This window comes from Trematomus bernacchii, unplaced genomic scaffold (assembly GCF_902827165.1).
Source record: "Trematomus bernacchii unplaced genomic scaffold, fTreBer1.1, whole genome shotgun sequence".
Taxonomy (NCBI): domain Eukaryota; kingdom Metazoa; phylum Chordata; class Actinopteri; order Perciformes; family Nototheniidae; genus Trematomus; species Trematomus bernacchii.
In genome coordinates this window covers 1,606,558-1,618,850 of record NW_022987731.1, presented here as the reverse complement: position 1 = coordinate 1,618,850, position 12,293 = coordinate 1,606,558, and the positions used below count along the sequence as shown (strand labels likewise).

At 43.1% G+C, this 12,293-nt stretch overlaps 1 protein-coding gene across 2 annotated transcripts; it reads left to right on the top strand.

Annotated features, from left to right (window-relative positions):
• Positions 1-304: 304 nt before the first annotated feature.
• On the top strand, positions 305-10,614 carry tpx2 (TPX2 microtubule nucleation factor). 2 transcript variants are annotated; one of them, XM_034145659.1, is made up of 18 exons: positions 305-377; positions 812-950; positions 1,930-2,067; positions 2,357-2,477; positions 2,963-3,022; positions 3,181-3,291; positions 3,558-3,667; positions 3,778-3,926; positions 5,847-6,018; positions 6,897-7,035; positions 7,122-7,341; positions 7,415-7,507; positions 8,315-8,488; positions 8,583-8,729; positions 8,823-8,931; positions 9,778-9,944; positions 10,226-10,372; positions 10,518-10,614. In XM_034145659.1, the coding sequence occupies exons 2-17, from the start codon at positions 842-844 to the stop codon at positions 10,334-10,336; spliced, it is 2,130 nt and encodes a 709-aa protein (XP_034001550.1). In that variant the 5' UTR covers positions 305-377; positions 812-841; the 3' UTR covers positions 10,337-10,372; positions 10,518-10,614. The 2 variants fall into 2 exon arrangements, with proteins under 2 accessions (XP_034001550.1, XP_034001549.1); XM_034145658.1 differs by having other exon boundaries at positions 10,226-10,614.
• The last annotated feature ends 1,679 nt before the right edge of the window (positions 10,615-12,293 follow it).

The following is a 12,293-nucleotide window of genomic DNA, read 5'->3' as shown; positions in this document are numbered from 1 at the left end:
GATGCATGTGTAAGCCATAGGTGTAAGCATGTAAATATATCATTAATCATGATGTTAAATAATATTGGACTGACTGCACTCCCTTGGGGAATACCATTTTCTATTTCAAAATAATTGGAAATATCTGCTCCAACCTTTACTCTAAATGTCCTGTCTGTTAAAAAGGCCCTTACCCAACTTGTCATTACTCCTTCATATTTCCACATTTTATTAGCGTTGATCACGTGGTCCCACAGGAAGTGTACGAAGTGTATGAGCCAATAGGCGGTGAGCTGATGATCCTGACGTTAGTCATTGGCTGGTTTAAAAGGAAGGCGATTTGAGCGCTAACGGAACTGCATATTCCATTTGTGTTGCTTTAGGAACGGACGTTTTCGGTAAGTGTTGTTTTTACACTTTTTACATGTTTAGGATCAACGTTTCCTCCGTAATTGCACAAATATCTGAACGTTTACTAATTCAACCGTAGTTAATAATGTGTTAATGTATTAATTAGAGTCAGCTGATAGTTTAATACGCGTTAGACGTTATGTTTAACTTGAGATCGCATGACAGAAAACATGACTCCTAAAATGATACTCGGTAATTGTATGTCAACTTAAATAATAACAGCAAAGTACAGCTAAACTGAGTTTGCTTTCCAAGTGTTGTTACTGTTTGTTCCATTGAAAATACAACCTACGCCATAAATTGTAACGTTAAGCTATCCGCTAGTTCAAAACAAGCTAATCGACATTGGTTAGAGCGCAGACTCTTGTACATGGGGACACTTTTATCAAAGAGTGGTCATGTTAACTGTTTTCTTCTTTAGGTGAGTTGTCGAATAACACATATTGACACTATGGCGGACAGCGACTCCGGTGATCGCTACGAGTTTGATGCCCCGTCGCACGTAGAGGACATGCTAATGTTAGCAGAGCAGAAGGCTGAGGGCGAGGACAAGTGGTTTGGTAAGTTTAATATCTACTATCTCTGCATCTGTCTGCTATTGATCTAACTGTGAACTGTAGGAATCGGGTGTATTGCCAAGTAGGTTTACACTTGCAAGGAATTCGCTTTGGTTTGTTATTGTGCATACAAAAACACAGTAAGGGGAATGTTGTTGTAAAAAAAAAAAGGAGCAAATATAAACTATTTAAAAATACACGTTTAAAAGAAATATAAGTATACAAACATTATGTACAATAAGAATATGGCAGTTTACTCTGAATAATGAAATGTGAAGTTCATTAGAACTTAAGTGGAAATGCTGTGCCCTTTTATTATAATGGGACAAAACTAATAGAAATGTGCAAACTATACTGAGCAATGTGAATGTTAACAGTATGAAGATGTACCAGATTTGCTGCCATGAGCGTTAATGATCACAATGTGTCTTTGGGGGGGGGGGGAGTTTTTTTTTTTTAAATGTATACAATGTGGTTTAACAGCAATATGCACAGGGTGTATTTGTAATATCTGTAATTCCTCCATAACAGTCGAGGAGGTGATTGCCTCTTTAGGACATCAGTAAATTAGCCGGTTCTTTCTTTTGCCACCACACAAGGTGAGGGAGGTTGATGACACCACAGATATTTTCCTTAAACATGTGGCCGAAGTGAAAAGCAGGTTCTCTCTCTGGTTAGATAATCATTTCAGACATAACGGCACATCACCACAACTTCTGGTGCAAGTTCAGTTACACCCCACTGATCCACTTCACCATGTCTGTCTGAAAGCCCTATTACAAGTTAGACTTTTAGCAGGAAATGACTAGCAATTAGAGGTATTTGTGATGAGTTTTAACATTTTAAATAAGCCCAAATGGTACAAAAATGATGACCCCATACTACAGTACAGATTGGGTTAACTGTTCTATGTTTAAATTAACCATCAAGTACCTGTTAAAGGAGACCCCCCTCTTGATCTTTGACTGTCTCTTATGTGCAGAACAACAGACTAGTGGGCCAGGTGGCCGCCTTGTTACTCCTCTGAGGACTGACAGAGCCTTCAGGAGCATCCATGACCTGGACCTGCCCCGCCCCCGAGCCATCATAGCCCCGCAGATCAAGGTGGACGACATCACAGGTTAGTTTTTATATGTCAATTTGCATTCACAACAGTTACAATGGCTTCCAATGGGTGCTCAGTCATAGCAATCAATGAGTCTATAAATAAGGAGAACATATTCTGCTCATTTTCAGGGTTATATTTGTATTTAGTGTCTCTACTGTGACATGCTTTAATGTTCAAAAAGGGAAAACTCCAAAAGGCATAATAGGGTACCCTTTCAAACTGAACTTGTGTCTAAATAGCCTGTAGATTTATGTTATCCAGTGAACACTTCAATAAGTTCTCCTTTTTTTTAATATTTCAGCTCCTTGTCCACCCCCATCTCCACCTGCTAACCTGGTCACGTCCTGGGCTGCTGGGTCTCCGGCTCGCACTGGTGCGCGCCCAAAGAGGACCTCTAATCTCCCCCCAGCACCGCCTCGCAGGTAAAGTCACGGTTATGGTCACTATTTTGCTACAACAAGGCTGCAACCCAGTATGTGGTACTGATTAATATAACCCTACCCATACAGCAGGGGTGTGTGTTGTATCGTTTGTTCTGGGGCTGCATGATTTGGGGGGGGAAACAAATTGGAAAGGTTTTGACTGATATTATGGCATAAGAAAATTATGTTTTTGCGGCATTATTCCCATTACTATTGAAAATCGTATTAACATGATTAGATTTATTTGAATGTTTCGATTAATTGTGCAACCTGCATGATGTCTGTGGCATCTTAGTTTGAAGCTATCACGGGAACCTTAGGAGTGCAGCTGGAAATATTAGGACTGGCAGGGTCCTGTAAAAAAAGAAAATGTTTCTATTGAGTTGCATTGTGGGAAATGCAGTATTTAGTTTTCTAGACACTTGCCTTTTACTTGAGATTAGTTGTGTGATTGAATACATTTCTAATTGATTTATTCATTTTAGGGTTTCAAAGCGTAAAGAGGCGTCCAGTGGTCCCGCTCCACCCCCAAAGAAGCACAAAAAGTAAGTGACATCTGACTTTTATTTCTCTCACTTTACCCCACAGCAGACTGATGTTCCAGTATTAACGAACACAATGTTCCCCATTAGAGACCCAGTCAAAGTCGTTCCCTTGTTAAACTTTTCTCCTTCACGTTTTCTTCTTTAATTCTTTGTTGTAGAACTCCTGAACCCCGAAAGTCCAGCAGTGTGCTCCGCCGGAGTAAGTGCCCGCAGAACAGCAGGACGGCGCCTAAGAGCCAGGCAGCAGCTTCAGCTACTTCAAACACAGAGTAGGTCTTCTATCGGGGAAAGCCTCCTTCTGCTGTTTCTGTCTTGTGATTGCATTATTCAAAGATGAGTTGTAGCCTCCGGCTTCTCGCCAAATTGTCATCAAAGGCAAAGGTAACGTTCCTACACATTGTTATATACCATGTCGGTAAGCCAAAGTGTGTAGCGTTTTTAAAGCTTTGAATGGGAAAGTTCCACTTTACATGAGGCTGAGATGGAAAGCAGGTTAAAGCTGAATTTTTGCTGATGACTGACGTGTTCCAAACAGGCCATCTAGCTCTGAAGACCAAGAGATGGAGCGCATCAAGACCCTGCAGAATGAAGTGGCTCTGCATCGGAAGCAGAACGAGGCCAGCTACAAAGCGGCTCTGGCTGGCAGTGAGTGGATTTACCAGACTTAACAAATGCTAATGTACTTGCTAACTGTTTGGTACCATTTAAATGGATCTGAAAGTTGTAAAGGGAAGCCTGGGACTCTTTTATTTCAGACCCACCACCAAAGAAGATGGTCCTGTCGGCGACGGTGCCCAAAGAGTTCCACTTCAACACAAACTCTCGTCACAAGGCGAGCACTTCATCCGGCGGCGCACAGAAGGAAGTGGACTTTATCAGCCAGCTGCGCAAACCCTCCTCCCCTGTGAGTACTTCCTGTGTTCTGAAACCTTTTTAAAGTTTTAGTGGCGCCTGAGGGGCTGCTTATGATTGACTTAAGACGGGTTAAATGTCTGGGGATCCTCTGTACAAACTGCTGCTTTAGTTAACCCTTCTGTTGTGTCCGGGTCAAATCTGACCGTTTCACTACTTTCATCTATCACAAATATTGTGTTTTAAATTTGATTGCTTCAAGGCCTTATGATATCCTACACAGTATTAATTTGAACATGTTCAATTGCTGCTGAACTTTGAGTGGTTTAGTGTTCTCAGTCATACATGAGCGCCATAGGAAATGAATGGGTAACCCTAGATTATGTTCATCAATCAGATAGTAGACACCCACAAATCAACAAAATGTTAATTTAGAAATACATTTCAGTGTCTATTCTTTGTATATTCTCTGCAGCTATCGTGTAAACCAGGGGTTCCCAACCTTTATTGTGCCAAGGACCGGCAGATACATTAAAAAACAATCGCGGACCGGTTGTCAATTTGAACTGATTTTAATATTTACTCACCACCAGCAGGTAGCAACAGAGGCTAATTGTATGTAACAGCCTGAACAAATACTAGAACAATATGCATCCAAAACATATTAACAAAGTTTAAAAAAGAACCGGTGTCGTTTTTTGGTTTTTCGGAAAACCAAAAAACCGACGTTATTCAGTTTTTAAACCAAAACGGGAAAACAGATAAATCAACGTTTTGGTTTTGTTTGTATGATTTACGGATAATCCAGTGAATGCTGGGGAAATGAGGAGAAGCCGCATTATGAACACTGGCATTTGTTTTCAGAAGATATTATGATGTTCGTTCCGGTGCACTCCGACAGCATTTAGCACTACATCGAGATTAAGATTAAACTAATTTATTTTCGGAACAGCCGCATATATGGAGTTAGCTATATGTGTGTAAATTACTCAGAACTCTTTTAGTTATCATGAACTAAATTCAGATCGCGTTCACACCGGAATAAGTCTCTGGGGGAGGATTAAGCAAATGAAGCCGCTGACGTCACTTCTTCTTCTGCTTTGGGTTTACTGGCAGGCAGCAAACAACTTCACGTCGTATACTGCCACCCGGAGTCCCCGGCCGGAAGTCCCCGGAGTTGGGGACTGGCTTCAGTAGAAGCTGCTGGGACTCCCAGCAGCTTCTACTGAAGACTTCAGAGTAAATCACCAGAACGCCGACACCTCCTCATCTCCACCGCTCCCATGTTTTCTTTTGTGTTGCCATAAGTTAGTCTCTCTGCGTTTGTGCGCTGGGCTAATGCTAATGCTAATAATGCTAACGCGAGGATAATAAAATTGTTGTAGTTTTACGGGGCGTGGTTTGCAATCCGCCCAGCCAATCAGACATAGGAACCTTTTTCTCCCACGAAAGTCCCTGCTCTCTAGCAGGGGGTGAAAGGTTCTCATGAACTAAGTTCTAGTTCCGGATTTTTTTTTGGTGAACGCACATTTTCGGAACTATACTGGGAAAAGTACTCTGGTGTGAAAGTGCCTAATGTTAAAATGTGCTAAATATATACACTGCAAAAACAAAAAAAGAGGAGTAAAAGTAGCTCACGACTTGTTTTTATTTTTTGAAAGTAGCTCATCCTAAAAAAGGTTGGAGACCCCTGCTCTAAAGGGTGTTCAATAGAATGTGGTGATTAATGATGTTAATGTAAGACCAGTTAATTGTTGACTTGTTAAATGTCTGCTCGTAAAGCGTGCTACTACAGTACTTTCACTCAAACTGCTTCTTTAGTGAAATATTGCTGGATAGAAACACATTTATAAAAACCTGGCTTCGTTCCGTTTAAAAATAAACAAAAGCATCCTGATTTTGTTGCATGGCCAAACAAATCGAAGGTCACGCCAGATGAATAATGCACCGTCTTCCCCTTTTATTTCTCCAGGCAAAGGCTCTGAAAGGCGCCACCGTGCCCAAACCCTTCAACCTGTCAACAGGCAACAAGAAGGAGGCAGAGGGGCCGGGGGCCCATGTGCCCATGGCCCAGCAGATCCAGCAGTTCCAGAATCGAACCCCCGATCGCTACCATCTGCGCAGTCGCAAGAGTATAAACAAAGGTGTGTTTGGAGCCAGATTGGTTCTAAAGGTGTGTGTTCTATGCAGAGGGGGTTGAAGGGCCACTTATGGCGCATTTCCACTACACGGTCGGCCTCGGCCACACTCGGTACGGCTCGGCCGCGTTGGGCCTTAACAGGGCCGACTCACTTCATGTTGCACTTCCATTACAGTTTAGGAACTGGGGTAGTTACTATAGTAACGCAGTGTAGGCGGAGCCGTGACGTCATCTTCATTGAGAACTCCAGAAACACAACACAGCCGTTAGCTGTTAGCACTCAGAGCTCACAGCTCCTTATATATGTTCAGAAACTCGACAAAAGTTAAACAAGTACACACCACAGACTGCCTGTGTCATGGTGAATACAGTCGCTGCTTTATTTATGTCTGTATAGGCCGTTGTTGTGAGTGTGGACGGTCGGAGCATATACTGCGTTAGCTTAGCCAATCTCCATCTAGAAAAACACGCATTTTAAAAGGTTTTTCGCCTGCCGTCTGTCTGCAGACTTGACAAAGCATTAATTCATGGTTTTTACTAACCGGTATCAGTATGTTGTTACTTCGGCATCATTTTGAAACGTGTATTACAATTAAATCACGGTCAAATATGTCCATCTTGTTGTAGTTCTAGCCCTCTTGCCAGCGCTCCTCTCTCTAGTTTAGCATACTCAGCCCGACTCAGCCCTGTTTGTTGGCCCCGATAGAACCACAATTTTCTAGGGCCAGAAAAGAGGTGAAAAAGTGGCCCCGCGCCGTGCCGCGCCGGAACTAGGCCTAGTGGAAGCACAACCAAAAAAGGGGACGGCACGACACGGCACGCTTAAAGCGAGCTCCGCGCTGCAGTGGAACTGCGCCATTACTGACATCCCGTGTTCTTCAGGACCCTCGGGGGTGAAGGGGGATAAGCTGAAACTCACCCAGCCACACACCCCTCACTTGATGACCCGCCGGAGGAACCGCCCCCCCGTCACCAAGAGCAGCGCTGAGCTGGAGGAGGAAGAGCTGGAGAAACAGCAGAAGTATGAACCCTCTTCTCTAGCCCATAGTCCTGTCAAAGAATCAGGTGTTAATACTTCCAGGGTTATTAAACTGTCTCTTTAATCAGGTTTAAAATCATCGCCTTGGAGCTGAACCGGAAGATCCTGGAGAGCGCAGAGTGCCTGAAGAGACCCCCAGTGAAGGAGTCCACAGTGCCTGAAGGCTTCCAGCTGCAGATTGACAAGAGGCTGCATGAGAGGCAGACCAAGAGGCCCCAGGAGGCCGAGGAGAAGCATCCCAGCTTCAGAGCCCAGCCGCTGCCCAGAAAGATCCTGGAGGGAGTCGTGGTGAGTCACAGTCCTTTAGCTTTGAGATTGTTTCCATGAGCATGTCACACCAACACTTTCACTCTGATGACAGGGTCTGCCAGAGAAGAAGGTTCTGCACCCGACTGTGCCAGAGTCTCCAGCCTTCATCCTGAAGAAGAGGGTCCGTATGGAGAAGGTGGAGGAGGTGAGGACACATCTGGTCTCTAACCCTTGGGCTGTCTTCCCATCAACTGTGCAACTTTGGTCCTACATAGTATACAGTATAAATAATCAGCCACATCTGTGTTGCATCTTTTTAAGCCAGCTTTATTCTGACTTGTTACCACAAGTTTTGCTCTTCTTTTTGGAAATGTATGGTTAATGTACCTAATTTACACAAAAATAAACCTGATTTCGGAGTTAAAAAAGGCCAAAACATTAAAGGTCCCATGTCATGGCCATTTCTACTGATCATAATTCCACTGTTGAGGTCTACTAGAATAGATTTACAATGTTCAATGTTCCAAACTCACATTGGTTTCTCATACAGCATCTCTGTATAGTATGTGTATTCACTCTCTGTCCTAAACGGCTTGTTGGAGCTCCTGCCCCCCCCCCTCCCTAGGAGCCCAGTGGCCGTCTGCGAGACACAGCAAAACCCAGCCCGAACACACACACACACACACACCCGCAGCCTGGCTGTGAGTTTGTGTGTGTGTGTTCTCACACACAAACTCACAGCCTCGCCGCGTCCCGCCGTCTCAGGGAGGAGAAATCAAAAAGATTGAGTGTGTGTGAGGAAGCATGACATGGGACCTTTAAATTATTTTACAAACAAAAACACTGCAGATGCAAAGTGAAAGTGATCATAATTATTTTTCTTTATTAAAATGTAGTATAGAACAAACCTTTATCCAGAAATAAGAACCTTTGGAAACGGGTCAAACGGGAAGTTTATACCAAGACTTCTCTTTCAACTTTCATCGTAACCAAACGTTTCTCTTTCTGCCAGGTAAAGCAGCCCTCGCCCATCAAGGCCCCCCCAGTGCCTCACTTTGGGCTCCCCTTCCAGCCCCAGCTGCAGGAGAACCACCACGTGGAGGTGTGTCCGTTCTCCTTCGAGGATCGGGACCGAGAGAGGAGGGCCCTGAAGGAAAAAAAGCTGGAAGAGAAGCGCAATGAAGAGGTGGGGGTCTGCTACCAGATCCTGTGTCCTCTGACCCCCAGAATGAAGACTCAACAGTTAAACCTCCTCCTCCTGTCTCCTTGAACCTTCCCAGGTGCCTCACTTCAAGGCCCAGCCGCTGCCAGACTTTGACGCCGTGGTCCTCCCCGAGAAGAAGAGGCTGGAGCCCACCAAGCCCGAGCCCTTCAAGCTGCTGCTGGACGAGCGGGGGGCCGTGAAGAGCAGTCGCTCAGAGCAGATGGTACCATCACTTCCACATTTTCATCCTCAATCATGACCATCTTTTACTTGAAATTTAAGTCAGATTTACAACTTTTTTTTGTTCTTCTTGTAGGCCAAAGAGGAGCAAAAGCGTGAGGAGGCTGCAGTATTCAAAGCCAGGCCCAACACTGTCACTCATAAAGAGCCTTTCCAGCCTAAAATTGGGCCGCGGGCTCCAGTGGGTAAGTCTAAACACCCCTACACTCAGGATGTAGAAATCTAAGCCTGCCATTGGCTGCATATCTCTTCTGGAAGCAGAATGATGTGGAGTCAGTCGCTCACGAAATGTGACACTGAACTGAATCTAAACGGGTTCTGCACTCACATGATGCTCAATAAAAGGTCTCTTGCGCTGGTGTTGCCGTTGTGTTCCTAAACAGAGAGCGGTGCTGCCAGACAAGGCTCAAGATTGTCGGATGGCTGCATGTAGGGGCGCAAGCTAGCATGATCTAACCATAGAAATAAAACTGCACTGATTTCACCGCAAGGCTCTGCGTAGAATGCGAACACACATTATATAACCGGAACGCTCCAGAACATTAGCTAGGCTGTAGATTGGCTTATTATTTATTATTCACCAACTTGACCTGTTTCTTCTATATTAGCAGTTTTGAACCGCAGTATACACCAATTTAATGTTATATCGGGTATAATCAATATATACTCAAGTTGTCATATCAGACTATCATCAGATAGACCTGTAAAAAAGGTACCCCCATAATATATGGCCTGGTACCCCCTCTAATAATAACATTGCCTTAAAAGAATTCTGGATACTTTGAAGGCCTTTTATTTCATAATTGTGTTTTGGTAACCGTCATTGTGACATGTGATGATGAATATGGAGAACAAAACCAATATTGAAAAGCTAAGAGTCTCCTCTTTACAACGGTGTCTACAAGTCCAAATGTTGGGGGGGGTAGATGTAACTGATTTTGATAAAGCAGGTCATATAACCCTCCTTGAGAGTACTCTGAAGTATGAAGCTGTTCCGGTTCTCATCATGTCACTCATGATTCTTCTTCCAGTCGTGGAGGCCTTTGCGCTGTCGACTGGGAGGCGGGCCCACGAGCGCCAGGAGTTTGAGCGTCTGGCCAATGAGAAGGAGGCTCTCAGGATGCTGATGGAGGAGCAGCAGAGACAAGAGGTGGAGCAGAGGGAGAAGGACGACATCACCAAGATGCGGAATGACCAGGTCCCTGCAAAATGATTATACTATTTGTTTGTTCTGATATTTTCAACATAATTCACTCAGTCTTTTTTTGCACATCTCCAACTTGTCTTTTCCATGATATGTACAACATACTATGTGTTTTTTGTGCATACTCCTTGCATATTATACTACGTTGTTTTTTGACCTGCTATATCAAAAAAAAAATGTTCTGATATTTTTGAAATACTGTACTTTTGACCAAAATCCAGCACTGATTTACATGTGGGATTCACTGACTCATACCTGGTGTTCTCTTCCTGTAGGTTCACGCTGCTCAGCCCATCAGACACTACAAACCTGTGGCCGTGAAGAAGAGTGAAATGCCCCTCACCATCCCCCACTCCCCAAACTTCTCTGACCGCTTCCGCCTGTGATCAGGACTCGCTCTTTATTTAACCACTTCATAAATTGTTTAAACTTTCCCATTAGTGTAGAACGCTGGCTTTAATGGATGTCTTTGAGATGCCAGGAGCTGTCTTTACTGTCTTTGTATCTGTTTAGCTTTAGCCACCTGCTGTACATTAACACTTTTCTATCAAAGTGCTTTGCAATGAGGTTTCATGTCTTACCCACACTGTCATTCCAAGCTGAATATTCTATCCTTTTGCTTATTTTATATACTGCTTTTATTCAATAAAGTTTATGAAAAGTAGCCAGTGGTTATTTGAAATTCTAATAACTTCAGTGTTTCACTTGGAAATCCAGACTTTGCAATGGTTAAAATGTTTATTGAGTTTATTTTTATAAAACGTTCAAACAGTTTGTTCGTGGTGATTCAGCCAGGAGAATATGCAAGGATACAGAAAAGGCATTCTGTTGGGGGGCCAAGAAGGCTTTAGTTTGACTTTTTCTGGTTATTTTCATTCTTTGCATTCATTTTTTGAGTTTTGTGCACCACAGACTTTTTAATTCGTATATAAACTGGCATGAAGGTATAATATGACTGAATTTTAAACTTAACATTAAAAGGAAACTACAAAAGACATCAACAGATTTGAAAGTTCTGTCAAAGATGGTGTTGCAGAACCCATATGGAAATAGCCTGCTGACTCTCAAGGCTTGAGCACCTTTTCAGTGATATGACCATGTCACATTTAACAATAGTTTGGAGTCAGATGAAAGTACTTTTAGAATGTAATGTCTTGATGCTGTTACAGCTAACCACACTTATTTTTCTCAGGATTTGGTGGAGACTAACAACAATGGCAATAATAACAAATGCTAATTGTATGATGCTTCAAATATAGATGCAGTCACAGGACCCTAGTTGTTTTGCAACATCGCCACCTAGCGGTAGACATTGTAATGCTTGTTATTAACCATCTTAAAAAGCATGAAAATCGCAAAAGTAGACATTTACATCGCAGGAAATGACGACAGAACAGCTAAAAAAAGACATCTCACACCGTGTCAAATGTTGGTTATTTTGGGGAGGTCGAGATAAATCATATTGTTTGGTGGATGCGGTTTGAACCAGAGTAGCAGCATGGAGGTCGGATCGTCACAAAAATAAAGAAATAAGTGGTCCGAAAAAGGTTAATGAAAAAAAAAATACACATAGCCTAACCTTCCTCAGGAAGTGTGTTTGTACCGGGGACAGGAGACACCCCCCTTGATGAGAAACTGGAAATGATCGAGGAATCCCTCCGGAGTGGAGTCATGACGACTGGATCTGAATTATTTTGTTGTATTTGGTGGTTTGTGTTCCAGCTGTCGATCAGCAACTATATATCCATAATCCACCAGTTAAAGGAAATACAACTAATGTGTTGTGTTATATTAGCTGTACAATTTACCACATATGGTGTTATTAGTTTCCATACCTCCTGTGTTTTACGAGCGACTTATCAAGTAGGCTATTGGCGAACGGCATAAAACATGATTAAACATGATAGTATATAAAACCATGCTCGTATCTATACAACCAATAGAAATGCAAAACGGCGTCAGTTTAAAGTAATTCTGTCCTGTTTACCGCATAATTTATGAGAATACATTTCTTAACAAGAGAACATAATCGAGGGGTGATCAATAACATTTCCGTATTTATTTATTTCTCCAAGTTATGTTTTTGTGTGCACTGAGGAGTCTCAAACAGGCGTTTGTTAAATCATTTTAAGATTGGCTTTAATCAATTTGTGGTGGTGGCGAAGTCGATAGGGACTTGGCTTGGCAACTGGAAGGTCACCAGTTCGAGTCCCGGCAAGACCAAGTGCTACCGAGGTGTCCCTGAGCAAGGCACCGTTCCCTACACTGCTCCCCGGGCGACGGCAGCACACTGCTCCTAGGATGGGTCAAATGCAGAGGAACAATTTCGTTACATAGTACCTG